At 44.0% G+C, this 27366-nt stretch overlaps 1 protein-coding gene across 4 annotated transcripts in view; it reads left to right on the top strand.

The window, feature by feature from the left end:
* Positions 1-27366, top strand: part of SLC12A8 (solute carrier family 12 member 8) — a 129799-nt gene that overhangs the window by 91179 nt on the left and 11254 nt on the right. For 2 of the 4 annotated variants that reach the window (XM_070243642.1, XM_023623604.2), the window contains 4 exons: positions 4761-4848; positions 6663-6750; positions 13157-13303; positions 19191-19836. In XM_070243642.1, coding sequence (XP_070099743.1) covers positions 4761-4848; positions 6663-6750; positions 13157-13303; positions 19191-19836 — 969 coding nt within the window. Of the gene's footprint in view, positions 1-4760; positions 4849-6662; positions 6751-7043; positions 7092-11229; positions 11452-13156; positions 13304-19190; positions 19837-27366 lie in introns of all 4 variants that reach the window. The other 2 variants (XM_070243641.1, XM_023623605.2) reach the window with 2 other exon arrangements.

Genomic DNA, 27366 nt, shown 5'->3' on the forward strand with positions numbered 1-27366 from the left:
TAATAGATGAAGTTAGTTGGGTCTGGGAGTCAGGTCAACGTGAGGATCCAGCCAGGGGTTTCCTTGGCACCAGATTGTTCTGGCAGCAAGCAGTGGGGCCCTAGCCCTTGACCAGAGCTTCAGCAACGGGACCTGGTCCCGAGAGCACTGGTCAGAGTGAGGCAGGTCCTGGACATTCCTTTTTTGATGCAAATAAGATCTGCACATAGTAAAAATAAAATACTGCAGAGGTGCTTGTAATATAAAGCAGCAGTCTCCCACCTCAGTTCTCATCACTCCAATTACCCCTCCATAGGAGCAGCCACTTTTCATTATTTTCAGTCCTGTGGGAGCTAGCTGTGTATCACCAAGCAATAAGCTTCTCCCTATAACTTGATTAGTCAAAGTCAGACATTGTCTGTTGACCCCATGCTAAGAAATAGGAGAGTTTAGCTTCCTTACATGCTCCTCCTTCCACTTCCCAATTTTTGATAGTTATATTTTTATTTTTGTTTCTTTTTTGCTTAGTTTTATAACTTTAAATAATATACTTAAATCTCTGTTATTTTGTCAATTCTAGGAAACAACCCTTCAGTTTTTATTGTTGGTGTAGGAAAGTGAGATTCTCTGTCGTGTTTTAAGATGAATGTATTAGAGTCATACTTATTGTATGTGTCAAACTTTTTTACAAGGAGTGCTTTAGTTATCTTAAGGGAATCCCTAATTTTAAGAGAATCTGCAGAATCCTTTTATGTTTGCGTTTTGGAGCAATATCAGGGAAGCCATAATGCGTTGATTATTGGCAGGCGAGTGGGCGAAATCCCATGAAAACTGTAGTTTACAACTTTAAGCGAATGCAGTTTCACACACACACACTCAAAACTATTAAAAACGTTTTTGTGTTAAGGTTGAAAGTCAACAGTCTTTGTAACTTCAAAGAAAAACTCAATATTCTTGGGAATTTCTTTGCTCTTCTTATCAAGCACTTCGAAATTCTCTTTTATGATGACAAGATACACAATAAGTACAGAGTTAACTTAAAATTTATTACCACTGGTATATAAACATTTGCTAGCCTTTCCTTATCTGCCTAACAAATTTAATGGCTAGCTCACCTTTCAAGTTTTCTTGTTAAACAAACTGAAGCTTGGAACATTCAAGCCAGGCCTGAGTGAAGATCGTGGGGCTTATATTTTGTTTTCCACACTACTGTGACAAAAATATTAGTGCTTCTTCTCTTCCCTCTTTTCACTTTCTATATGGTTAGCTACAGCTTTACTATTACTTCATCAAGGCAGATAATATTTGTATTCTATTTCATAGCTATAGTTGCGTCCTCTGTGCTTTGTCTATAGATCAATCTTAGAAGTTAAAAGAACAATAAATATATACACTATTATAATTATGTAACTGTTGTTCATTGGAGAGCAAAGTTATGAGCTAGAGTTCCATTTCTTTGCTTCAATTCTGATGTGGTCCTTATGCCATTTAGGGGAGAATGTCCCTAAAATTGTGGCCAAATGGGTTAATTTTTCCTAATTTTATTAGTTGTTTAAAATCATGTCACATTTTAGCTTGCTTCATATTTAGACCTTGACTTTGTTGTTCACTTTTCCTGGAATTTCAATAACCTTTTTTTTTTTTCTCTTGTTGCTATAATATGCAGTCAGCATAACCTTAAAGTTATTCGGTTTCTTAATTGAACTGCCCATTGTGTTGAATCCTATTCCTCTCCAGAGGCATCCCTCTTGGGGGCCTCCATCTTTCTGCTTTAATCTCTCCTTGTTTCTCTGCTGTACAACTGTTATTTTGGGAGTTTATTCCATTCCTGAGTTATTACCACTGTTTTCTGAATCTCATGTTTTTCTCCTTCATGCTTTACATCCTCATTTTGCTGGAGTACATGCTTTAGTATCTTCCTCAGAAATGATATGTGGGAGGTAAATTTTCTGAGCCCTTGTTTGCTTAACGTTACTTTCACTTAATTGGTAATCTGGCTAAAATTCTAGTTTCAAAATAATTTTTGCTCAGAGTTTTAAAATCAGTGCTCCATTGTTGTCTGCCATTCAGTGTTACTGATAAGAAGTCTGACGCCAGTCTAATTTTCGTTCCTCTGTAAGTATTCAGTTTTTATCTTTGAAAATTTTTAGGATTTCTCCTGAAATTGCACAATGATGCATTTAAATATGGGCTTTTTCTCTTCTTTGTACTGTCTACTTTATAGGATAGTTCAACCTGAAGACTTGTGTCTTCTTCAGTTTGGAGACATTTATTTCTATTATTTATCTGATTATTTTCTTTTGTTCTCTTCTTCTCTCTTTTTGGACCTCTTGTTAGTTGGGTGATGTAACTCCAAGATTTCTCCTGTCCTTTGCTCAAATTTTCTACCGTTGTATCTTTCTGTTCTAAATTCTGGGATATTTACTTACCTTTATCTTTTAGATCTTCTTTTGCATTTTTAATTTTAGTGATCTTGTTTTTAATCTCCAAAATTTCATTCTTGTTCTTGGATTGTTTCGTTTTTCATAACATCTTGCTTTAGATAGAATATTCTTCTTGTATGTGTCTGGAACTACTAATTAGTGTTTTCTTCAAAAGTCCCTTCTGTGTCCTGATTTGTATGTTTCTTCCAGCCCAGGTTGTTCTATTTTTGTCATGCATGTGTTTATGTATTTGTTGCTGGTTTTCATCACACCCCTGGCGATCTGGGTTGCTGGCGTGGATTCCCTGCCACAGCGTGTACAGGTCTGTTTCCCTGATGGAGCTCTTCCTTCACGGGAAAGCTGACTGCTGTGCGTTTGTGAGCACGGCTGGTTCTTGAGGAGGCTTCGCTTGGGGTGCAAATGTCCACACTAGCAGCCCTGGTTTTCCTTGGGCGGTTTATTCAGATCCTCTAGAGAAGCATTCCAGCACTCTCTTCTCCTCTCCTTTCATGCTGTATCATTTTCTATGTTCCAGACAATTGTGGAAACCTTTCATCTACTCAAGGCTCCCCCTCAGGATCCTCTTTGCCTGTAGGCGTGTGTCCCTGCATCCCCTTTACTCTCTCTTTTAGTAGGATCTTGGGAGGGTGGGGAACAAGAGGACAGAAAATGTGCTTAACATGCCATTTTAAAAACCATTTTCCCTCATTTCAAAATGATCACTGTAGAAAATTGAGGAAACATAGACAAGCAATAAAAAAAAAGATCTGTTTTTCCATCACCCAGAAATAACACTGCTAACATTTTAAAACATGTTCTAGTTCCTTTTTCCTTTTTCTATGCATCTATTTATCTCTTTAGGTTTTTTTTTACAACAGTGGGATCATACCATATGTTCTGTTTTCTAATATGCCTCTGAAAATGAAACAATACCTTTGGAATATCTTTCCATGTCACAACACGTCCCTGACAGTATTGGAGACCTGGTATTTACTGACAGATGCATCATCACTTATTTAGCCAATCCCCTATTTTTAGACGTTAGGTTGTTTCTAATTTTCACTATTATAAACAAGTACTTATAAACACTTTTGGCTAAATCTTTACTTGCATCCTTGACTGGTGACTTAGGATAAAATTCTAGCAGTGGAATGGCCGGGTCAAAGTATATGCAGGACCCAGCCTTGGTCCGACATTCAAGGTACTCTCTGACATAGCCCCACTTTAACTTTCCAGTCTCAAACTTCCACCTCACTCCACTTCCTTCGAGCTCCCTCGAAGATCATAGCAGAGACGTTAAGAGCTTAATTTTCAGAGTCAGGCAGACCAGGATTGAATCCTAGCTTTGCCACTTACTAAATGAGTGACCTTAGGCTACTTTAATTAACCTCTTTGAGTACTAGTTTCCTTTTCTATAAAATGGGGGGGTAATAATTCTACTTTTTTGATGTGGTGGTTGTGAGGATTAAACAAGATGAAAAATGCACGGAAAGCACTTAGCACAGGCCCTGTCAGGTTGAAAGTGTCATAAATCCATAATGATGGGGTTAGACCCATTCCCCTCCCTAGGCCTGTACAAATCTTCCTTCAAGGCCACATTCAGATGCACCCACCCCTCCGTGAGGCTTTGTGGTCCAGCCCTTGCAGAGCGCTTGAGGGCTGGACCCGCGTTGGATGCTCTGATCACGTGGTCTAGTTGCCTTCCTCTGTGTGCATGCGCGGACAGAGGCAACGTGCCCTCCTCAGCATCCCACACTGTCTTCCCCTTCGCCTCCCTATCACGACCAGTTACTTTTCACGAGTGTTCTTGGGGAGCAGAGGCGATGATGAAGAGGAGTTTGTGACTCAGTGTTCGTAGCATCAGCATTGTTCTTTGGAGTTTGTTTAGAGCCCTTTGGCAGCTCAGGAGCTTTGAAAATAGTCTCTGGCTCTGACTGTTGGCTGGAACCTGCCCCCGGGACACCTGAACACCCGTGTAGCCAGTGGGCTGCAGAAGCAGGAACTTTACTAAGGCTGAGCCTCTCCGGGGTGTTTCCCGCAAGAAGGCGGAGCTCAGCGTATGGCCTCCCGCGGGACCTTTGTGCTGCCGGCCTCCCTCACCCTCATTACTTTGCGCTGGGCCATAATATGCTTTTGTAGGCGGTAGGGCTTTCCTCCCGAGCATCACCCAACCCACAAAGGTCCCTTTCAGGCCCCGCGGATGCCTCCCCAGTTGCCAGGGGCGATTGAGAAGCGTGGTCTGCAGAGCTGCAGAGGGGAGGGCCTGACAGGGGTTAGCTTCCAGGAGAGGGACCCTGGGCAGGGACGGTGACCCGCCAGGTTCGCAGCTCACCCCTTTCCCATTTGGGTGTCTTTCAGGAGTCATGGCCGGCTTCAACATGGGGGGCGACCTCAGGGAGCCTGCTGCCAGCATCCCCCTGGGCTCCCTAGCAGCTGTTGGCGTCTCGTAAGTTCCCCTCGTGGCAATCATCTGGAGAGAGGGGGGAAAACCCCCGGGCAGAAGAGGGAATTGCTCCCTTTGTTCTGAGAGTGCCCCAACTGTGACCAATCTATTTCATATTCCAATCCCCCTTTTAACACTCAGCCAGCTGGAAAATGCATGTCTGGTGCGTTCCTACGATTGCCTTTTCATACCTCCTGCCTGGGAATGGGCGAGGAGGAGTGTCATTACCCAGATTGAATCCTTTTTTTTCCTTTCTCCTCAGCCTCCCGCTCCTCTCCCTCCCCCACCCCCATTTTGAACTTGAGGGGTTTTTTAACCGTTGAGTTTCCAGGATCATTGGAGGGAGCGGAAAGATAAAGAGTATTGCACTCAGACAGATTACGATTTGGATCCCAGCTCTGCCACCCATTGGCTGTGTAACTTTGGACAATTTACTTAGCTCTCTGAGCCTCCTTTTTCTTTACTGTAAAATGAGCAGAGTGAGAATATGTGGGCCTCCTAGATTGTGGAGGACACACTGTGTGTAAGGCACATAGTAGGAGCTCAGAGACTGGCTCCTCTTTCCCCCAGCTAGCCTCCCTTGCACCCCCTCAGGCTGTCAATCTTCTTGGGTTTCAGTTCACACTGTGCTGCCCTCGCCAGCAGGCTGACTGGCCGTGGGTCTGTTTCTGACCTTCTAGAATCTTCTGTTTTTCTCCTTGCGCCACGGGAAGAAGCTTGCCTGCCTTCATTGGGTGATTGGGTGGGTGTGAAAGGCAATGAGATCGCAGACATGACAATGACTTGAGAGGGTCAAAGGGCCTGTATTATTTTACTTGTGATATTTCAAAAATATTAATGTTATCTATTTCACAAATGCCGAATTTGCTCTTGGCTTGCTGTGATGGCACCGTTGCCTCTAGCCAGGCACACAGCACCAGCCTGTTTTATGCTAAATAAGGCAATCCCATTGGGAAGAAAATGAACCCAACAGAGAGAGAGAGCTGGGTGCTGGGAAGGACAGAAGGCAAAGAATCCCATGTCGATTTTGGTCGCAGCTGGGACGTCCTGGGAGGAGCCTTTGGCTCAGCCTCCCGCTGCCCAGATGGGAATGAGGCCACTGGGGTCATGTGACCTGTTCAAGGTCACAGGGCATCTAGGGATAGAGCCAGGTCACTGCTGGCCTTTCACACTTGGCTTGGCTCTCTGTCATCTGGAATCCAGGGAACAGCAAGACTGAGAGGCCTGAAAGATCATCAACTTGTTCTTCAGCTGCAGGACGATGGGGTGTGGGGCTGCAGGTCAACCTTGCCTGAATCCCAGCATCCTAGAGTCCAGCTGGACCTCCCTCTCCCCTACCCTGGACACCCTTTGTGTGTTTTTCTTCTTTGTAGAAAGAGACAAAACAATGATACTTTTTGGTTTTTTGGCAAGAAATATGCTAAGGAGAAATAGTACCGAAAGCACCCCCAGGTGAGCTGGGGAGGCTTCATAACTGGCTTTTCTCTTTCTTTTTTTTTTTTATTTTTTATTTTTTGGTGAGGAAGATTGGCCCTGAGCTAACATCTGTGCCAATCTTCCTCTATTTTGTATGTGGGATGCTGCCACAGCTCAGCTTGATGAACGGTGTGTGGGTCTGCGCCCAGGATCCGAACGTGCAAACCCTGGGCTGCCGAAGCAGAGCCCGTGAACTTAACCACTACACCACTGGGCTGGTCCCATTTTCTCTTTCCTTTTGAGGCAGGTCCCCGTGGGAACCCAAAGGCTGAGTGGGGTGGGTTGGAGTGGGGTTGGCCGAGGTGGGGGGCAGCTCTGCCCCACTCTTGGGTTTTCTGCAGGTGGTTTCTGTACATCGTCTTTGTCTTTCTGCTCGGCGCCATCTGCACCCGAGAGGCCCTTCGCTATGACTTCCTGATAGCCGAAAAGGTGGGTGAGTTCTGCACTGCCCGAAGGGCTCAGGCTGCTGGGCTTGCCCCCCCTTGCAGTCCTGCCTGGGAATCCGTATTGCCTTGGGCCCAGGACTGAGGTACAGGGGGACAAAAACATGGAAGACGTACAGGTTCTTATGGATCCCTAGAAACAGGTAACAACACCTGCAAAAGCACATGCTCATAGCTGACTAATGGGGACACAACTGTCTCTTCGTTTCAATAATCAGAACAGAAACAGAATCTGTTTGCCCAAAATCCCCAGCTCAGCCAGCCCTTTATTTTTGCCAGGACCCTCACCTTCTACCACGAGCAGAAAGAACTGCTCCCAAGAAACAGGTAAGAAGGAGACTGATGGCCAGAAAGGAGGGCAGCAAGATGGAGGGAGACGGAGGAAGCCCAGCGCCAGGGTGAGGGCCTGGGGGAGGCAGGGCAGGAGGCCCTTGCCCTCAGAGGCCTCTTACCCCGTGGCTTTCCCCATGTGGTGGGCTGGGTTGGTTTGGCTGTAACATCTTTGTTTCTAGAGCTGGACACTCTGCCCAGAGAAGATTAGTGAATTCCTCACGTTCCACAGCCGCCCTTTCGCAGGCTGGAGGTCATGGGACAGTCAAGGACACTCATTTGGCATCTCTAGAACCCAGGAGAGCAAGATTTCCAGACGCTTTTCTGGGAATCCCTAAAAACTCCTACTTTCCCTTAAGTTCCTGGAGGAAAAGCGGACACTGAGATTCCTGTCATTTATCGGAGAAATGTAGTGGTCGAGGGAGGTTTTCTTACCCGATTAACTCCTGAGTATCCTTGCTCGTATTTTAGGAAAAACTACCCTTTTTCCTTGGGGCGAGGTTTTGCAAAACAGCTTTGCTGATCTTCCTGGAGGGCAACCCGGGGCAGGAAACCTGAACTTACGTTTCAGAGCTCCGTTTGGGCCTGGTTTTCACGTTAGCACAGGTTTCTCTCTGAGGCATGTAGATGCCCATGTAAAGGTGATATTTGTTTTCCGGGGTCTTGACCTTACCAGGGAAGCAGGTTTTGAAAGAGGGAGCAGTGCAGGCAGTGAGAACACTGACATCCGTCTTCCAGTGCCCGAGGTCTTAGACTCCTAGCGAGCAAGCCTGCCCTCAGGGGAGGAATCTCTGGCCCGCATTCCTACCTCCGTGCTTGCTTCCCTCTCGAGTTTCTTCTCCAGGGCCCTCTTCTCTGGTTGTGGAAGGAAAAACTTGGCTGCATTGGAGGAATTAAAGGCCTCAGGGAGCAGCTGATCCTTTGACCAGACGCAGCTACCTGCTGCTTTCTGCAACTTGCCAGGGGCTAGCCAGCTCTGCCTGCTTCCAGGGCTGGTTCGTTTCTAGTGGATTCCCTCACAGAGGTCTTTTCAGCCATTCCAGACTCTGCCTCTGATCAGGATGGAACGAGGCATATTATGCCCTGGGCTGGGGCTCCTCTCTCCCCTCCTTCTCCTGCTTTGCGGGGAAGCTAAGAATGGGTATGAGGGAGGGCAGACCGCCTGTGTCCAAGGAAGGCCACGGCAGCAAGAGAGCAAAACCATCTCCAGGGACAGCACAGGAGAGCCATCGTGGGTGGAAATTCCACCGCTCATAATAGACATGTGAACTGGGGGAAGTTGGTTTGGAATGCCACCTGTCCCAGATGGTGACACAGGTAGGCAAGCACTTAGCCAGTGGGGGGCACCTGCTAAACCAGGCTTGGCAATAATATGTTGGAATGTCATTATGCACATACCAGGTTAAGAGGCGGAGAGTTAGTTTTTGGAGGAGATAAGAGACTGTTTCCTGGGACAGGCAGTTGTAAAGACTGTAAAGAAAGATAAGATACTGTTCTGGGTTCTCAGTAGCAAACTGGGGCGGGCACAGCAAGTAAGTGTACAGTGATGGAACCAACCGGGGCGACTCTAAAATAGCAGCGCCTCGGTGTGCTGCTGCCCCCCCTTTGTCCCCCCCCACCTCCCCACTGTCCCCCCCACAATGGGGACCATGCAGGATTTTCTCCACAAAGCCTTGACCCTTGGCTTTTCTCCTTTCTTGCTCTCTGGTGTCCCTTCTTGGGGCTGACTCGGCTGAAGTAGCAGGCCCTATACTCAGGCAGTAAGTTGAGCCACAAACAATTTTACTAACAGTGCCTGGAGAATGGGAGGGTGCCACGGATGGAGCATGGAAGGTACAAGGGCGCAGTCTCCTTCCATGGTCACTCGACACAACGTACCACCCTGATGTGGTTTTAGTAAACTCTTCATGTCAGCTTCCTGTCTTAGCTATGGCGTACGTCTGAGCCAGCCCATCTCTGAGCTTTCCCGGCCCTGGGGAAGCAAGGCCTCTTCCAGCTGGTCTGGGTGCCCTGAGGGTCTTGCCTCCAGGCACAGACCAGGCCTGTCCTCCAGCATATTCCCCTTGTGCTGGTTCTCATGAAGCTTCTCGATCCATTTCTCTCTCTTTCTCTCCGGTGCTTTCTGCCAGAACAATTGCCTTCAATGGCTGCCGGTTGCCCTGGATTCTTTTCCACTGACCTGCAGCTGGTCAGTTCATCTGTTTCTTTCTGGATTTCCTGTATATTCTCTGATCTATTTCTTTTCTTTCTTTTTTTTTTTTTTAAGATTGGCACCTGAGCTAACAACTGTTGCCAATCTTTTTTTTTCTCTTCTTTTTCTTCTCCCCAAAGCCCTCCAGTACATAGTTGTATATTCTAGTTGTGAGTGCCTCTGGTTGTGCTATGTGGGACATCGCCTCAGCGTGGCCTGATGACCAGTGCTAGGTCTGTGCCCAGGATCTGAACCAGCAGAACCCTGGGCCGTGGAAGCGGAGCGCACGAACTTAACCACTCAGCCACGGGGCCACCCCCTCTGATCTATTTCTAATTATTTGGATTCCCAGCCCACAGTTTCCCTAAGAAGTTTCTTTTTTACTAATATTCGTAGCCTAGAGGAACTTTTTTCTGGCTTTCAGGTGTCAGTCTCAGAAATGTTATGCTTTCTCAAAGATCTGGAGTATGTTGTGGTGGCTCTGAGGTAATCTATGTAAAGCCCAATATCTGGCACATAGTAGGTGCTTATTAAGTTCTGACTCCCTTCCACACTCCTTATGGGGATTCCCTTACAGATAGAGATATTTATTTGAGAGACACATTTTTTTCCCTATGAATCCACCATGTTTAACTGAATAAGGAAAAACCTAAATAGTCAATCTCAAAATTATTCAGTTCTAGAAAAAGGAATTGTATAAAGAACAGGTGTTAGTAGGGGTAAAATTAAATAGATTGAATAATTGTTTCAAAATAAGCTTGAATACAGTCCAGGAAAAAAAAATGTTTATTATGCATCAAAAAGATCAAGTCCTTTAGGAGCCCTGGGGCTTGTTAACTAGCAAAATAAGAGCAAACTGAGTAGGAAAAGTACCCTAAAAACATCTTTGTTAAAAATGGGGTATCTCACAGAGTAAACTCTAGTTATTCTTAGAATTGACAATCTTGGTTTCACATGTTCAGGAGGGGCCTTGAAAGCCGCATACCACAGGCTGTGCATGGGAAGATGGGGGTGGGGCTTGGCTTGTGGCTGGTGAGTGAGCCTAGCCAGCTAGCTGCTCAGCATCCACCACCCGGCCCAGCCTGACTGTCCTTTCCTCTCCACCATGGACACAGCCCTGCATCTCAGGAAGTGAAGCCAACTTTGTTTCCTTATGGAAAATGGCTATCGCGTGAGAGGGAAGAGTTGACGAAACATTGAGATGTTGGTCAGTTTGTGGAATGACAGTATTAGAAAACTCTTATTGGTGGGACTATGATGTGGGAGAAAACTAGGGAAGTGTTGAGACATTGCTGTATTAATAAATTCGGGATTGGAAGGGTTTCAGGAGATAGTCCTCAGTAATGTCGAGGGACCGCAGGACATAGATAAGACAGAATGAGTACCTTGCAAATGGCTTTCAATTCAGACCTTCAGGCAGCCAGTGCATTGGTGGGATCCCTCAGTGAAGCTCCAGTGGGAGCTGGGATAAAACACGAGCAGAGAGGGAATTAAAGATTTTCATCAGGTACTAAACAAGAAATTAGGGTAGTTCACACTCCAGATAATATTTTGGAAAGATACAGGACTTTTGGTGATGACTCAAACAGGTGTATGACAGAAGGGCACCTTTGTTTTTTTCCTAAAGAATGGTTGACACACATCTGCTCAAATAAATTCTCACTTACACCTCCACTGGCAGTTAGCAAGTTTACAGTCCCAGTAGAGAAATATGATTAAATTCTGCAAAAGCTGGGAGCCAAGCTGTATACTTTACTATTGCACCTATAAAGGCGTGCCCTGTGCCAGCACTGAGCCAGGTATGTAACCTGCCCTTAGTAAATGCTCCCTACGTGGGTGGATAGATGACGGGGAGGAAGAGAGGGGATCCAGGTGGGAGAGAGAGAGAATGGAGTTTTTATAATTTATCCAGACATGAGAACCAACATTTCATTTATTTTTCAGAAAATTGACAGAGTAATAGATTTATATAAAAGAGTGGCAAGTGAACAGGCCGTTCTAAACACAATTGACAAACTGGACATGTCATTATCCCTGGGCAGTCTCCCCGCTGGCCCCCAGCCAGGGGTTCTGCAGGGGTCACGGGACTGTTGTGGGAAGGCTGGCCAAGGATGGAAGGCGTGGTATCATGGCCTCACGGTGCCAGAGACTCCTCAAGTTCCTGAGGTCAGTTCCAGCAGTAGAAGGATGTCAGACGGGGCAGTCTCATTCCCACTCCGAGTAAATGGACAGGCTTTAAATGAAAAACAGGTTTATTTAACTCCAATATAAGTAACCTTTGGGGTAAGAAGCAGTAACGTTTCTGCAAGGAGATACCATGCCTGACTGTCCTAGAGAATTCTCCGAGGGGAGAGCGCGGTGGAGACCGTGCACTGCGCCCAGGGGTTCTCCACCCTGACCGCACGTTAGAATCACCTGGAGGGCTTTTGAAGCGTCCACATGTCTGTGCCCCCCCGTACTAATTAAAGCAGAATCTCTGGGGTTCTTCTTATGTATAACCAGAGTGGAGAGCTATTGAGTTAGATTTTCAAAAAGCTTTTGATACAGTTTCATCACAGAGTCTATTTTTCATTTAAACCAGTCAGCACAGGATGCATTTGGGAGAGAAGACAGAAACCAAGGTGGTGGATGATGAGTGATGGCATCTCAGAATGCATCAGGGATTAATAAGTGGGGACTGGCTTATCTAACAGTTTTGTAAGACATCCAGGGCACGAATTCCAGGGAAGTCATGAAGCTTCATGAATTCAGCTGGCACTTGCTGAGCCCTGATTGCCAGATTCTGTTAGTTGGGGGTGGGGTAGGGGGCAAGGTGCGTGAGACCTGGGAGCTTATGGTGCACTGGTGAGAAAAGCCATAAGTGAGATTAACCGTACCACAGGGTGGAAAATAACAAATGCCATCAGAGCACACAAATGAAGTGATGGGAAGCATGAGATGACATTAATTTCTTCTAATAATTAAATGGTAGGAAAAGTGGGGGTGGGATAGATTCAAGAAGCCCATGATGTTGAGGAAAAGCGACAGACGAGATTCACAGGGATAAGATGAGATAATGCATTTGGGGAAAAGTAATCCACACTGAATTAAGGACAAGGAGGCTCTGTAGTGGACCTTAGTGTTGTTCATCAAACCTCTGGCCTCTCTTACCATCTGGGTCTCATTCCACCTACGTGTGGTCTTGAAGGGATGAGCCCCATTTAATGTTATGGAAGCCCAGACTCACACTTGCCTGAGCCTTTGTGGCCCTGGTAGGGCATGTGGCCTAGGCTCGGCCCATCTGATGCCCCCAATATAATGAATGAAGCAAAGATAAAGAGATGGTGAGAATTCACCTGCAGGGCAGCAGGTTACTGGCAGCATCTTGATATTTTTGCAGCAGGGGCACTGTGATCAGACTTGAATTTAGAGAGGTCAATCTGGCAGAAGCTTGGGGATGATTCATTGTGGGCAGAGCTTAGAGACAGCATGCCAATTAGCATTGTTGCTGGCCAGTGGTTCTCAAAGTATAGTCCCCAGGTCATCAGCATCAGCACCACTTGGGCACTTCGTGGAAATCTAAGTTCTCAGGCTCTACCCGAGACGTACTGAATCAGAAACTCTGGGATGGACCCAGAAATCTGTGTTTTAACAAACCCTCCAGATGATTCTGATGCACATTCAATTTGAGAACCTCTGTGTAGTCCATACAAGATGTGATGATGGGCCAAACTGAAGTAGTGGCAGTGCAAATGAAGTGCAGTGGGGCTTCTAGAGATTGAATCTAGAAGGACTTATGATTAGATGGAGTGCCAGTGGGTGAGTGCCAAGGGAGCAGAAAGGGACAGAAGCAGATTCTGGCACTGGATAATGAGACTCCTTCCTTATATAGGTGTCCCTAGTGGGCTTCCTGTTCCTTTTGGGCTTATACATCTCATCCCTGGCCTCCTGTATGGGAGGCCTCTACGGAGCCCCCCGGATCCTGCAGTGCATTGCCCAGGAGAAAGTGATTCCTGCACTGGCCTGTCTGGGGCAAGGGGTGAGTGACCCTTTCTTTGAGAAATGTACATTTTCCACTAACCTGATTGTTGGCCAATAAATTGCTTCAGTCTTTCTGATTAGAACCACTGGTCAAGTTCTCCAGGAGAGAGAAGTAAGAATGCAGAAATCTTTCTCTCACCCCTGTCCTCTGGCTGCCTTAGACTCAGGTTGGTTGGACAAAGCATCTGTCAATGTCACCTGGGCCCTTTAGCACTGGGTTAGCTAACTGTCACGGTAGCATCTTGGACCCCGTGCACAGGGAAAGGGAGTGCCACATCCTTTCATAACAATAAATTCGGGATCCTCCAAGTTTAGCAGAGAAGAAAGACTCTTTAATAAGGAGAGGAGCTGGGCCTTGCAGCTCTGACTCTCTCCTCGAGATTCACCTTCCCTCTGGGGTCGCTTTAGGATGATTTCCCACACCTCTGGCCTCTGGGCTCCCTGTTGTTCATCATGGCCCAAACCCTGACTGACACAGTATTGCTTGGCTAAGTCATGGAATGATCAAATGAGACATACCTAAAACTGAGGGGATGACAAGAGAGAAATAAACAGAGAGAACCCCATCCCCAGCCTCCCTCTCGTTTGGGACCCCGTAGTTGCAAGTCATCTTTAATTCCTCTCTTTACCTTCCTCCACTTCTTATCCATCAGTCAGCATGGGCTGCATGGAAGCAATGACTATGGTCTCTAGTACCTTCCATGTGGTATGTGCCTTTTATTTTATTTTAATTTCATTTATTTTTTATAAGGCAATGTATGCACAGGGTTCAAAAATAGAAATGATATAAAAAGTATACCCTGAGGATTTTTACTCCTATCATATGTCTTTGTACTCTTTCCTCACCTGCACCCATGCTTTATCAGTAGTTGTTTTTATTAGTTTTTTAATGAACCCTTCTCTCCTCTATTTTTACACAAAGGTAAGTGTTCTATATACATTGTTCTATACCTTGCTTTTCTTCATTTAATATAGCTTGGAAATCTGTCTTTTCATATAAATATAGAGAGAATTTCCTCATCCTTTTTCCATCATATGGATATACCATAGTTTATTTAACAAGTTCCCTATAGATTGTGTCGTCTAGTAAACAGTGCTATGAAGAATAATCTTGTGTGTGTATAATTTTACACATGTGCAGATGTATCTACAGGATAATTTTCGTGAGTGGGTTGGCTGAGTCAAAGGGTAAATGCATCTTTAATTTTAATAGCTATTGCCAAAACGACTTCCATGGGATTTGCATCATTTTGTACTCTACTAGCAATGTGTTAGAGTTCCTGTTTCCCCACGGCCAGCACCACTCTTAGACTGAGGCCAAGAGACCCTACTCTATAGGACTGTTCTAGTCCTTGGGGTAAGAAGTTCATGAGGTCAAGGAGATGTGCCTGCTTGGATCCTGTGACCCCCTTCTAGATGGTCCAGGAATGCTGCATCCAGGAATTCCCTGCCCAGATGTCTCCCTAGTCCACATCCAGGGTCTGCAAGGGCCTCTTCCCTGGGCCTGTCCTCTCTAGGGTCAGGGTGTGGGCTGGGAGTCCACATGTGAGTGTAAGGCGCCCCAGGGTATAGTCTGGGAAGGGAAGGGAGCTGGGCTGTGAGCTGGAGGCTGTGCATGGCCATCCTTCAGTGAGGAGCTCTGAGGAGTGCAAGATTCTAAACTTAAACCTGGCCTTCCCCATCATCTTGAAGGTATCTTTGCCAAGGAAGGAGGATAGAAGATATTTGTTTAACAGTTAGCTTGGTTTATCATTGTAAATATTTAGAAATAATGCATGTGGGCTGCCATTTGCACCCTTGCCCTGAGCACCACAGTGTTAGCAATGTGTATGACCACAGTGTTAGCAATAAACTCGTCCACGATGTCAGCAGTGAGTTTGTCCATGGTGTTAGCAGTGGGCTTGTCCACGGTGTCAGCAGGGAGCTCTTCCTCAGTGTCAGCAGGGAGCTCGTCCTCAGTGTTAGCAGTGAGTTCATCCACAGCTCATTGTCAAATGTGAATTTTTGCCAATTGTGTAGTGAGAAACGACATCTTAGGATACTTGTGATTTGCATTACTCTTATTATGATGAAGTTGAATATCTTTTCCTCTAAGAGTTATTCATATATTTTTGCTGTGATTGTTGGGTTGTTTCTTTCAATATATGGAAGCTCTTTTTGTTGGTAAGGACATTAACTCTTTATGACATGTATTACAAATATTTTCTCTAGTTTGTCACTTACCTTTTAACCTTGGAAACTCTTTTTTCAAACCGTCTTTACATATGATTAGATTTCATTAGCATGTTTTCTTTTTTAAGAGAATATGCTTACAAAAATTCTTTTGAGATACATTCAACATACAGAAAAGGGCTTCACACCAATGTGAACCGTCTGAAGCATAACTATGAAGTGAATGTCCCTCTAGCCTCCACCCAAGAACACTGCCAGTCCCCAGACGCTGCCCTCCACACGCCCTCTCTGGTCAGAGCAATGTCCCTCTCAGTGTGGCAGCTGTAGCTACTGTCCTGACTTCTATGATAATAATTTGCTTGCTTTCTTCATGGCTTTACTGAGGAGTCAGCAAACCTTTTCTGAAAAGGGCCAAATAATAAATATTTTAGGTTTTGCAGGCCCTATGGTCTCTGTCACAACTATTTGTCTCTGCAGCTGTAGCTCAGAAGTAGCCACAGACAATACCTAATGGGATAGACATGGCTGTCTTCCAGGAAAACGTTATGTGCTCTGAAATTTGCATTTCATATAGTTTTCATGTGTCACAAAATATTACTCTTCGTTTGTTTTTTTTTCCCAACTGTTTAAACATGTAAACCGACTCTTAGCTCATGGGCATCCATAAACGGATGGTGGCCAGATTTGGCCCATGGGCCATGGTTTGCAGACCATGTTTACTTCCTACATATGCATCTCTAATCAAAATAGTTTAATTTTCCCTGATTTTTAACTTTATATAAATGTCACATGCTTCTTTCACTTAACATGATGTTTATGACATTCATCCACACTTTTGCCTGTAGCAGTAGCTTGTTTATTATCATTCCTATATAGAATTTCCTCATTTGCTACAATTTATTGATTCATTCTGCTGTTGATGGACACTTGGGTTGTTTCCAGTTTGGGACTATTACAGACAGTGCAGTGAAGATTCTTGTACCAGTATACTGGTGCACTCGTAGAGTTCTTCCGGACTATATACCCATTAATGGAACTGCTAAACTGTCAAGTGTGAACAGTCAGCCCTCAGTTGTCTGCAGGTTCCACATCCACAGATTCAACCAACCTGGGATCGGAAGGCCCACGGATGGTTGCATCTGTACTGACCATGTATGGACTTCTTTTCTTGTCATTATTTCCTAAACAATACAGTATAACAACTATTTACACAGCATTTACATTGTATTAGGTATTATAAGCGATGTAGAGATGATTTAAAGTATATGGAAAGATGTGCATAGTTTATATGCAAATACTGAGCCACTTTATATAAGGGACTTAAGTATCCGTGGGTACAGTATTCGCAGGGCTCCTGGAACCAATCTTCCATGGGTACCGAGGGATGACTGTATATATTCACCTCTGACATAACGCCAAACTCTTTTTCCAAAGTAGTTGTGCTAATTACAGTCCTATCAGCAGTGGACAAGCATTTCTGTTCCTCTATATTCTTGCCAATATTTGGTATTACCAGACATTTTAATTTTTGCTAATCTGGTGGGTGTTTAATGGTATCTCCTTATGATTTTAATTTGCATTTCTCTGATTACTTAATGAGGTTGGGCATCTTTTATGTAGTTAATAGGCATTCTTTTGCTCATTTTTTTAGTGGGTTGTCTGTCTCCTAATTATTTTGTAGGAATTCTTTGTGCATTCTGGGTTACCCTTTGACAGGTATATGTGTTGCAAATATCTTTTCCCATTCTTGGCTTGTCTTTTTATGGTATCTTTTGGTGACAGAAGTTCTCATTTGACTATTTTATCACTTTTCAACCTACCCTTATCAAAGTTCTGGCCTGGACTGCATTTCCTTCAACTTACTTAGGACCCTTCTGAGTTCTCTTTAGTTCTACAGATTTACTTTATTCTTTGTAGTTTTCTTGTTAGAATTTGCTAAACAACTGTAGCAAATGTACCCAAAAGTGTAATTCTCAAAAACAATAAAAGTGTATTTTTACTCCTTTTCTTTTTAAAAAATAATTTTACTCTTAAGTTCTAGGTGAGGCGTTTCAGGTCAATATGAGCTCTGATCCTCAGAGACTGAGACTGGTGATGACTTTGCTATCTTCATCCTGTAACTTCAAAGGTTGCTCTCTATTCCAGCCCTCAGTAAGCGGGAACACACCTGAAGGAACACATGTGGGAGGTTTACAGGTCAGATCTGGAAGTAGCTTCTATGGTTCCAGAGTGCTGGCAGTAAAGGAGGTGGGAGCAGTAGTTAAATCCTGTGTATCTCCTGAGGGCAGAGCTGACAATATTTGATGATGGAGAATGAGAGAATGGAAGAGGCATCAAGAATTTTGCTTGACTGAGCAACTGGAAGGACGAACTTGCAATTTTATGAGATGGTGACTGCAGAAGTAGTAGATTTGAGGGACAGGAGATTGGGGGGATCAGCAATTTGGTTTTGGACATAGTAGGTTTGAGATCCTATTGATGTCAACCAAAAATGTTGAGTAGACAGTTGAATATTTCCTTTTTTGTGTGTGAGGAAGATTGGTCCTGAGCTAACATCTGTGCCAGTCTGCCTGTGTTTTATGTGAGATGCCACCACAGCTTGGCCTGACAAGTGATCCTAGGTCCCTGACTGGTCATCTGCACCTGGGATCCAAACCTGTGAACCCCAGGCCTCCGAAGCGGAGCTCACAAACTTAACCACTATGCCTCCGACTGGCCCCAACAGTTGAATATTTAATTCTGGATTCAGGGGAATGTTTCAGGCTGGAGACTCAAATTTTGGAATTGAGAGCAAGAAGCTGGTATTTAAAGCCATGAGCCTGGTTGAGATCACCTAGGAAGGGAGCATAGATAGAGAAGAGAAGTGGTCTGAGGATGGAGCCCTGGGCTGCTTGAAATGTAGATTTCAGAGAAATGGAGGAGCCAGGAACGGAGACTAAGAAGGAGCAGTCAGTGACGGGGAGACAAATTAGGAGAAGCTAGACGAAGAAAGTCTTTCAAGGACCAGAGAGTGATCATCTGGGTCAAATGTAGTTCTTAGGTCAAGGAAGATGAGGACTGAGAAGTGACTGTTGTTTGTGGCCCAGGAACTCAGTGACTGTGATGAATAGGTTCTGTGGAGTGACAGAGTATATGAAGTTAGCACATTTTTCCACTCCTGTTCTCCTGAAGTTCACCATACCTACCTCCATTAATAACAGATATGTATAAATGCGTGTGTGTGAGCATGTGCATGTGTGTATGTTTAGTATCAAAATTCTCTCACCTCAGCCATCCATGATTCTGCTGTGTCTCCCAGGGTCTACCAGTCCCCTTAAGGTCATTTTTTCCATTATAGCCTGGGAAGAATCAACTTTGAACCTCTTTGATTTCCAAGGCTGGTGTTAAAACCCAACGAAAGACAAAATGAGAAGTATTTGGGAAGTCCGAGTTCTATAGTAATGCCCTACATTAATAGTTACTAATACAACTAATGCCTATGGTGTGTTGGGAGCCCACTGTGTGTCAGTGCCATGTCAAGCATTTTAGATGCACTAACCCTGATCTCACAATAACCCCATGAGTTGGATATTATCCCAAGTTTGTAGACAAACAGTTATTAACACACCAAGAATCACATGGGAGAAGTGGCTGAGCCATTATGAGTTGTGTTTCTATCATATGTGATTTTCTTCTGAAATTTCATAGTCCTGCTGTTATTTTTGTTTCTGCAGAAAGGGCCAAATAAAACACCTGTAGCTTCCATCTGCCTGACCAGCTTGGTGACCATGGCCTTTGTCCTTGTGGGTCAGGTGAATGTGCTGGCCCCCATCGTCACCATCAACTTCATGCTGACATACATCGCGGTGGACTACTCTTACTTCTCCCTGTCCATGGGTCCCTGCAGCCTCCCCCAGGTGCCTGAGTCAGGGCACAGGGAGGGCTCGGAAGCTCTCCACTGCTCTGAGCATCTGCTGTTGGCGAAGGCTCCCAGCTATGGCTCTGAGAGCACTGCCCAAAGCCTCTCTGAGGGCACTCTGCTAGAATTCACCAAAGACATGGACCAGCTCCTCCAGCTAACCAGGAAGCTTGAGAGTAGCCAGCTCAGGCAAGGAGAGAGTGATGTGACGCTGGAGAGTCAGAAGGGGAAACGCAAGAAGGCCACCAAGCAAACCCTACAAGATAGCTTCCTCTTGGACCTCAAGTGCCCGGCTTCCTTCCCTACTGAGGGCTCTGATGGATTGCCCACTGCCTCCTGGCAGGGACAGGAGTCCTCCTGGAACAAGCAGAGTACCGGAAGTGAAGGGGATTGGCCTGGGGGAGCCTGTGGAGAACAACTTGTCCCTGAGCCAAGTAGCCCGCTTAGGCCAAGTGGAGAAGGTGAGTGCTTCGGAATCACATGGGGGCCTCCTAATTTGGGGTGACTACTGGTTACCTCACCTACCCAGTTATCACAATCCTCTTTCAAGTCCTTAGCTGGTTCACTTTCTGGCTGGGTTTAAAATCCTTGTTAATTTTTTTTTTTTTTTAAAGATTTTATTATTTCCTTTTTCTCCCCAACACCCCCCGGTACATAGTTGTATATTCTTCGTTGTGGATTCTTCTAGTTGTGGTATGTGGGACGCTGCCTCAGCGTGGTTTGATGAGCAGTGCCATGTCCACGCCCAGGATTCGAACCAACGAAACACTGGGCCGCCTGCAGCGGAGCCCGCGAACTTAACCACTCGGCCACGGGGCCAGCCCCAGATTTTTATTTTTTTTTCCTTTTTCTCCCCAAAGCCCCCCAGTACATAGTTGTATATTCTCCATTGTGGGTCCTTCTAGTTGTGGCATGTGAGACGCTGCCTCAGCGTGGTTTGATGAGCAGTGCCATGTCCGCGCCCAGGATTCGAACCAACGAAACACTGGGCTGCCTGCAGTGGAGCGCGTGAACTTAACCACTCGGCCATGGGGCCAGCCCCCTAAATCCTTGTTAATTTTGATATTTATTTTGAAAAGTTATATTTAGATATCAGCTGAATACGTAATTCGACTCTGTTATAGATAGTTGATTTTAAACAGAAATTTCTAACTACTCCTGTATGTTAGAGCTGAGAGCCATGGCTAATAATTGAGTATTAATTTCATTTTGCTCAAAAATTAGCAGAGGTATAATGCCAACATGAATGACACCAGTTTCTCCTTTCAAGAGAAGTGGAAAAATGTTGTGGCAAACTGCCTGGCAAGGATTCAGTATGTTTTATCTGTGGAAGATGAATGTCCCAAACCAGGCAAGAGGGGATGGAGAGAAGGTGGCCAAAGGAGCATAGCTTTTCCTTGCTTTCTCAAATCTACAAAAAGAGACACAGAGAGACACTCTCAAAGAGAGGCTTGCAGAGCCTGAGAAATTCTGCGAGAAAGAGAAAACTCAGAATTTTTGAGACTTCCATATTCCAGGTGTTTTACCTACATTATTTCATGTAATATAATAGATATTAGCCTTTTCCATCTTACGAATGAAGACCCTGAGGCCCAGTGGGGTCACAGAGAAGTCTCAGAGCCAATGCTTTGCACAGCTGGACATCGCAGCCAGGTCTGCCTGTATGTGAAACCCAGTGCTTTCCTCTATTACCGTGCCCCTTGAGATCTGTACCGACAAGTGTGGGCAAAGAGGAGGAGACAGAGGGACATAGAAGGAGATGTCTAAAAACAAATGCTTTAGGTTCTCCCACACACCTGCTCTTGCTTCTTTGCTTCCAAATTGTTGGAAAGTTTTTAATGGTGGGGGCATTATTAAAATTTTAAAAATTATTTTATTTTTATCAAAGTAATAAGTGTACAGTTTAATAAGCCAAGTGGAATTAAAAGTCACATACTCAGAAATAGTAGTCCCCGCTCTTCTGTACTGTCCTTTTTCCCCTTCTCCACCTGCTAGTCCCACTCCCAGAAAATCCCACTTTCAACCAAAAAGTTTCTTTTTCTGTTAACCTTCATGTTACTAAATAATGTATTTGTATTGCTGCTTCTTGATATGTCAGTTTCAGATATCACCTTTGGACTTTCTATTATGGTAAATGAAGATGTAACTCGTTTATACCACCCTGACTTCTCATGCATTGTCAGCAGTGTAGTTCTATCACAGTTTTTTACTTAGGAGCAAGTATTCATATTATTGTGATTAAGTAAATATTGCTTAACTCTGCGCCATATATTATACTGTGATTATATTTGGTTTTTGTCCAACTTTTTCTGTTTCCTAGAGTTAATAATTGCCTTGGTTTTTTATTTGCTTGGTTTTCTGTCATCATTTTCCTCTAAATGCTCTGGCAGATGTGTCAAACACCTGTCAATGTTCTTTTCTAAATACTCGAATCCTTCAGAAATCTATCATATCCATTTCTTTTTTTCCCTCTGTCCTGTGGCTCTCATCATATTCCACTCTAGACTCTGTTCTGTTGGCCTGCTACAAAGCTGTCATCTTGGAATTCCTCCCTTTATCACACTTCCGTGTCAAATTCAGGGAACAAGAGATTTCTTGGATACGGTATTATAGTAGAATTTTGTCCTTTTTTTTTGCTTACCCAGCGTTGAATGACCTCCCTATGTTTAAAGAATTTCCAACGTTATGAGTCCTGGTGGGAGGCAAGCAAACCTCTTACTCTCAAAGCTGAAAAGGTCAGCTACGCAGTTTCCCAGCCTCTTCTGCAGCCAGAGTTCAGGCAGGAGACCGAGGCTCTGCTAATCGGAGGAACCCTCCTTATACCTGGAACTGGGGACTGGGAACCTGAAGGAATGGGAACTTTGAGGAGTTCTCTGGAAGCATCATGGTAGCTGCAGGGCGACTACATTCCTGCCTCCAGTGTCCAGGGCTTTCAGGGTCAGTGGGCTGGCCGCAGTGTCTAGACCTTGGTGCTTACAGCATTGGTGTCCCCACTAGACTGCTCTGACATATAATTTTGAGTGTTGTCCCTGGCTGCATACCCCTGGACTTGATCCACTAGCCTTTCCAGCTATTCTTGGAGGGGAGGCTGGGAAATATCTTTTTAGTTGGTCATATTGCTGCTTCAACTGATGTTGTGTGTGTGTGTGTGTTTTCCTGAGGAAGAAGGGGACGTTGGGTAGCAACTATCACTCTGTGCCACAATTATCCTGTTTTTAATTTCCAAGGGCTCTTGTAACCTGATTTGTCGTTATCCTTTTTTTTTTATTTGATCATCATCTCATTCTTGTTTTATGAGTACAGTGCCCTGTCTTATCTCTCTGGTAACATCACTTATTCTCCCTTTAAAGTCTTTTTCTGCTCCTTTTACTGTCCTGTGTTCTCTGAGTTCTTTTCCCTTTGGCTTGGTCTTGCTCTCTCTTTTATATTGGAGCCTTTACTAAAATGTCTGTTGGTCTTTTGATTTCTTTTCTTACTTAGAAGTGAAGTACTACAAAGCTGTTTAGAAGACCTGCACACCGGGCAGGGCTTGTTGAGGGGGACACCTCACTGTCGAATGATTAGGGAGTAAGCTCACTTTTTCATGAGAGGACCCCCCATGTGACTATCTAGAGGTTTTTCTGGGGGTTTTCAGTTCCTCCAGAGAAGAGTCCTTTAATCTCTTGCCCGGGGGTCACCCTGATGGCTGCTTGCGTTCAGGGAGCTGAATGAGATAAGGGAGTTGGGGGCATCCCACTGTTTAGGGTACAGACTTTCATTTAATTCTCTGGTTTCCAGCTCTGTTCCCCTGCTCTCACTGTGCCTGGTGTCCCAAGTCCACGCACTCTCTGGTTTGATTTCTTCACAGGAAACTCCCCTTGGAGAGGGAGTGTGGCAAAGGAGGAGTTGTTACCTGCCTGCATGGGCAGAGGAAAGGGTCTTGGTGTCTAACTTTTTCGTATGCAACCAACCCCTTGCACCCTACCACTTCCCAGGGGCATAGTACTTCCTGGTCCTGAACGTTTCTGGGGTCTACGGGGGTGTATTGGGCTTCTCCCTGCCAGCACCCTCTCTGTATGCCCTAGACTTCATCCTCCTCTGCTCTGCTTGGTCTGTTACCGCTCCTCTGTCACCTCTCCATCTTCCAAGACTTGTTTTTATCCCTTCTCTCATTCTCCTCGTGTTTGTGGGTTTATGTCTGTTTAATTCTTTTTCTGTCTTCTCAGTGGGTTTTCAGGAGAGATGAGTGGTCAGTTTGCAATGTTTAATCAATGAAGTGGTCGCTACTGAGTTGCCCAATCTTAGAAATTGACCTCTCCCTCTCCTCCATCCTTACTGCCCTTACCTTGGTGTAGACCCTCGTGATCTAGCACCCAGACTCTTGTGAAGTCTCCAACCTGGACTCCTGCCTCCAGATTCTTTCACATTCTTTTCCTCCTTCTCATTGTCCACTGAATGATCCTCTAAAATAAAACTCTCATCATGTCTCTCTTACTTACAAACCTTAGCTGGACTCTAATACCTTCCGTTTAAAATCCAAGATCTTCAGTGTGATTTGCAAGGTCCTTTCCAATCCTGCCCTGACCTACCTTGCTGGCCCATGCACTGTGTGTTCCAGCTACACCCAGAAGAGCGCTCTAAACACATCATGTTCTTTATTCCCTCCTGCCTTTGCGTACGCTGTTCTGCCTTCTCAAATTGCTTCACCTCCCCCTTCTCCATCTGGAAAAGTCCGATTTATGATTTATGATACATCTGAGTTTTCAGACCATTTTCACCTCCCTCTTAGAAGGAGTCCCTGATTTCCTTTCCTGCGCAAGCATAACATTTAACTCACATGAATGTGTAGATAATTATCACATTGTTTTATACATTTAGATCACATTTGTTTACACATGTGTCTTCAGGCCTACTTGTCTGCCTGTCTTAAGGAAAAGAAGTTTTAGTTTCATTCCTTTGCCCCTAGACCGTGAGATTCCTGTAGCCACAAACCATGTCTTTCTACCTTGTATTCATCACAATACTCCCACACAGTATGTGACACACGACAAACAGAGGCTACTTAAATGGAGGAACAATTGAAGAAATATTGGCTAAAAGATCAAATCATCGATCAGTAAAGGAGAATAGAAAGAGTTAAACTATCCTAAGAACCTAATCTTTGATAAACCAGGTGCCATAAAATAATGAGAACCAAAGCACTATTGAATAAATATTGTTGAGAGCATATGGACCAAAAAAATTAAAGTGGGGCTGTATTTTATACCTTATATAGCCACAGATTCATTATTTATAACAGCTGTGCGAGAGAGATATTTCTGACTGTTGAAGGCATCATCAAAGACAAAAAGGATCTGATTAAATAGAAATAAAAAACATTTGCACAACACTGTGTCACAGAAGGAAATAATTATTCTGACAAACACAACTGATAAAAGCATACCTTCCAAAGCTTATTATTTTTAAAAACAGGAAGGTCAAAATCCAGATTCCACTAAAGAAAGGTCAGAAGACATGAATATGCAATTTAGATTTGAGAAATCAGTGCCCAGACTCATTCATTGTCCATTCAACAAACTAACTTTTACTGTTAAGTGTTAAATATTGTTAGTAGCTAAATATAGCTAGTGTTTATCGAGTATGTCCCATGTTCCTAGCACTGAGATAAGCACTTTAACATGGATTATCTCATGTAAGCTCAGTTAGGCTTTGTTATTATCTTTGTACAGAGGCTTAGAGAAGTTAAACACTTGCTTAGAATACGAGACAATCAGAATTCAAACCCAGGTCCATTTCACTTTAGAACCTGTTCCCTTAATCACTACACAAAGTGTATGCTGCTTGCTGTCAGCATATGTTGTGAACTAGGCCATGGTGTTAATTAAATGAACACAAATTAAACCATCTTTAGGATATCATTGCTTATTTATTAAGCTGTCAAAAATTTAAATAAAATATAGCAGATATGTGGTAATCAGGTATATGCATACATTGCTGGAAACAGTGTCAATGGATTCATTCCTTCTGGATCAGTCAATTAAAGTTTCTCGACGTTTTTGGTCATTATTTCTTCAAATATTTTCTCTTGCCCTTTCTTTCTCTGCCAACCCTGTGGGACTCTCATTACACATTAGTTGATACACTTGACATTGTCCCCCAGGTCTCTGAGACTCATTTCCTTTCTCTTCTACCTTTTCCCCTCTGTTCTTCAGTTTGGATAATTTCTATTGATCTATCTTCAAGTTCACTGATTTTTTCTTCCACCATCTCAAATCTGCTGTTGAGGCCACCTAGTAAATGTTTTATTTCTGTTACTGTGCTTTTTAACTGCAGAATTTTCATTTGGATCTTCTTTTATGGTTTATATTTCTCTATTGATATTCCCTATCTTGAAAGTCATTGTCTTCAGATTTTCCTTAAGTCGCTGACATTGTATTTTTACTTAATTCTTTGTTTGTATTTATTATACGAGGTGCTTTGAAGTTTTTGTTTGCTGTACCCAACATATGGGCCCACTCAGAGTCAATTTTCTTTGATTTCTTTTTTTCCTGGGCATGGGTCACAGTTTCCTGTTTCTTTGCATGTCTTGTAATTTTTGGTTGAAAACTGGACAATTAAGATAATATGTTGTGGCAACTCCTGATTCTGATGTGTGTTTCTGAGTTCTTGTTTGTTTGTTTTAGTAAATTGCCTGGATTTGAACTGCAGAATCTGTCTTCCCTGTGGTGTGTGGCTTCTGATGTCTTTACTCAGTTTTTTATTCTTATTTTAATTTTTAGCCTGGCCTCCCAGGGGTTTGCCCCTGTGTCTGCATGGCCCATAAGCCTTCCACTTTCTGCCAGTGGATCTGTGTGTGGGTTGGGAAGCACAGTCAAAGATGCAGCCAGTTCTCCAGTCTCTCCTGGCTTTTACTTTTTTCCACTTTCTCTTGGGTCTCCCCAGGCATAGGCATAGTTTTCCAGTTGGCCAGGAAAATGTGGGGAGCCTTAGTCCCTCTGTGGCTTTCTCCTTTCTAGAATCTTCCCTTTAAATTTCTGGCTGGTCCACTGCTCACCCTAGCTAAGTCTACAACCTCAGGCTAACAAAGGTGAGGATTTTCCCCCTTCAATTTTCTACTCTCTCACCACATTTAGCTTATAAAGGCACAGGTTTTTTCCCCCTGCTCCAAATCAAGTTTGCCCTCTCTGGTAGAAAAATTGCTGGTTTCTGACCAGCTCCATGCTGGTAAGAACTGGGGTGGGGATGGGAGCAGCCCAGACAAGAAGGCCACAGACTCTCACTATTCTTACCCTCAGCTCCAGCAGTTTTTGAAAAATAAACACTTCTCAACTCGTCTCCATTTGGTAAGTTTCTAGAGCCCTGAGTGATTGTTTTTGAGGATTTTGTCGAGTTGTTTACTTATTTCTTGTAGAAAGGATTCACCGACCTCTTCTCATTGCCATAGCTGAAAGTCTCTCTAGTTCATTCTTTCTGGAGAATGATCTTTCAAGATGTAGCAAGAAATATAAAACTGTTTAATTGCCCTGACTTAGTAAATCTATTTGGAGGACCTGTCTATCAAGGAAACAACCCAAAACCAAACAACAAACCATAAAACGTGTACAAGATTGTCACAGCTGCATTGTTTGTGCTAATGACAAATTAGAAATAACTTAAATGTGTACCATTTGGAAAGTGGTTAAGCAAATTGTAGTATTAACATCATAAAATACTACCTAGACTTGAAGCATGATCTCATGTGGACTGAATCGATGCACATTCCTGGTTCGTACATTCTAATTAGAACTATGTTTATTTAGTCTGATAACGGTATGGTATGCATTTTCAGAGATGATTTAATATTTATTTTAAGTAAGTTCTATATTTTCTAATTTCTAGATTTTAAAAGGCAATTTAAGATTATGCATTATGTTTATTATATTTGATATTTTTAACATGTCAGATGCATGGCTTTATTTCCCTGTTTGTTTTGTGACTGAGGCTTGGTAAAGCTGCCTTCCTGGTTATTACTC

This window comes from Equus caballus, chromosome 19, assembly GCF_041296265.1.
Source record: "Equus caballus isolate H_3958 breed thoroughbred chromosome 19, TB-T2T, whole genome shotgun sequence".
NCBI lineage: Eukaryota > Metazoa > Chordata > Mammalia > Perissodactyla > Equidae > Equus > Equus caballus.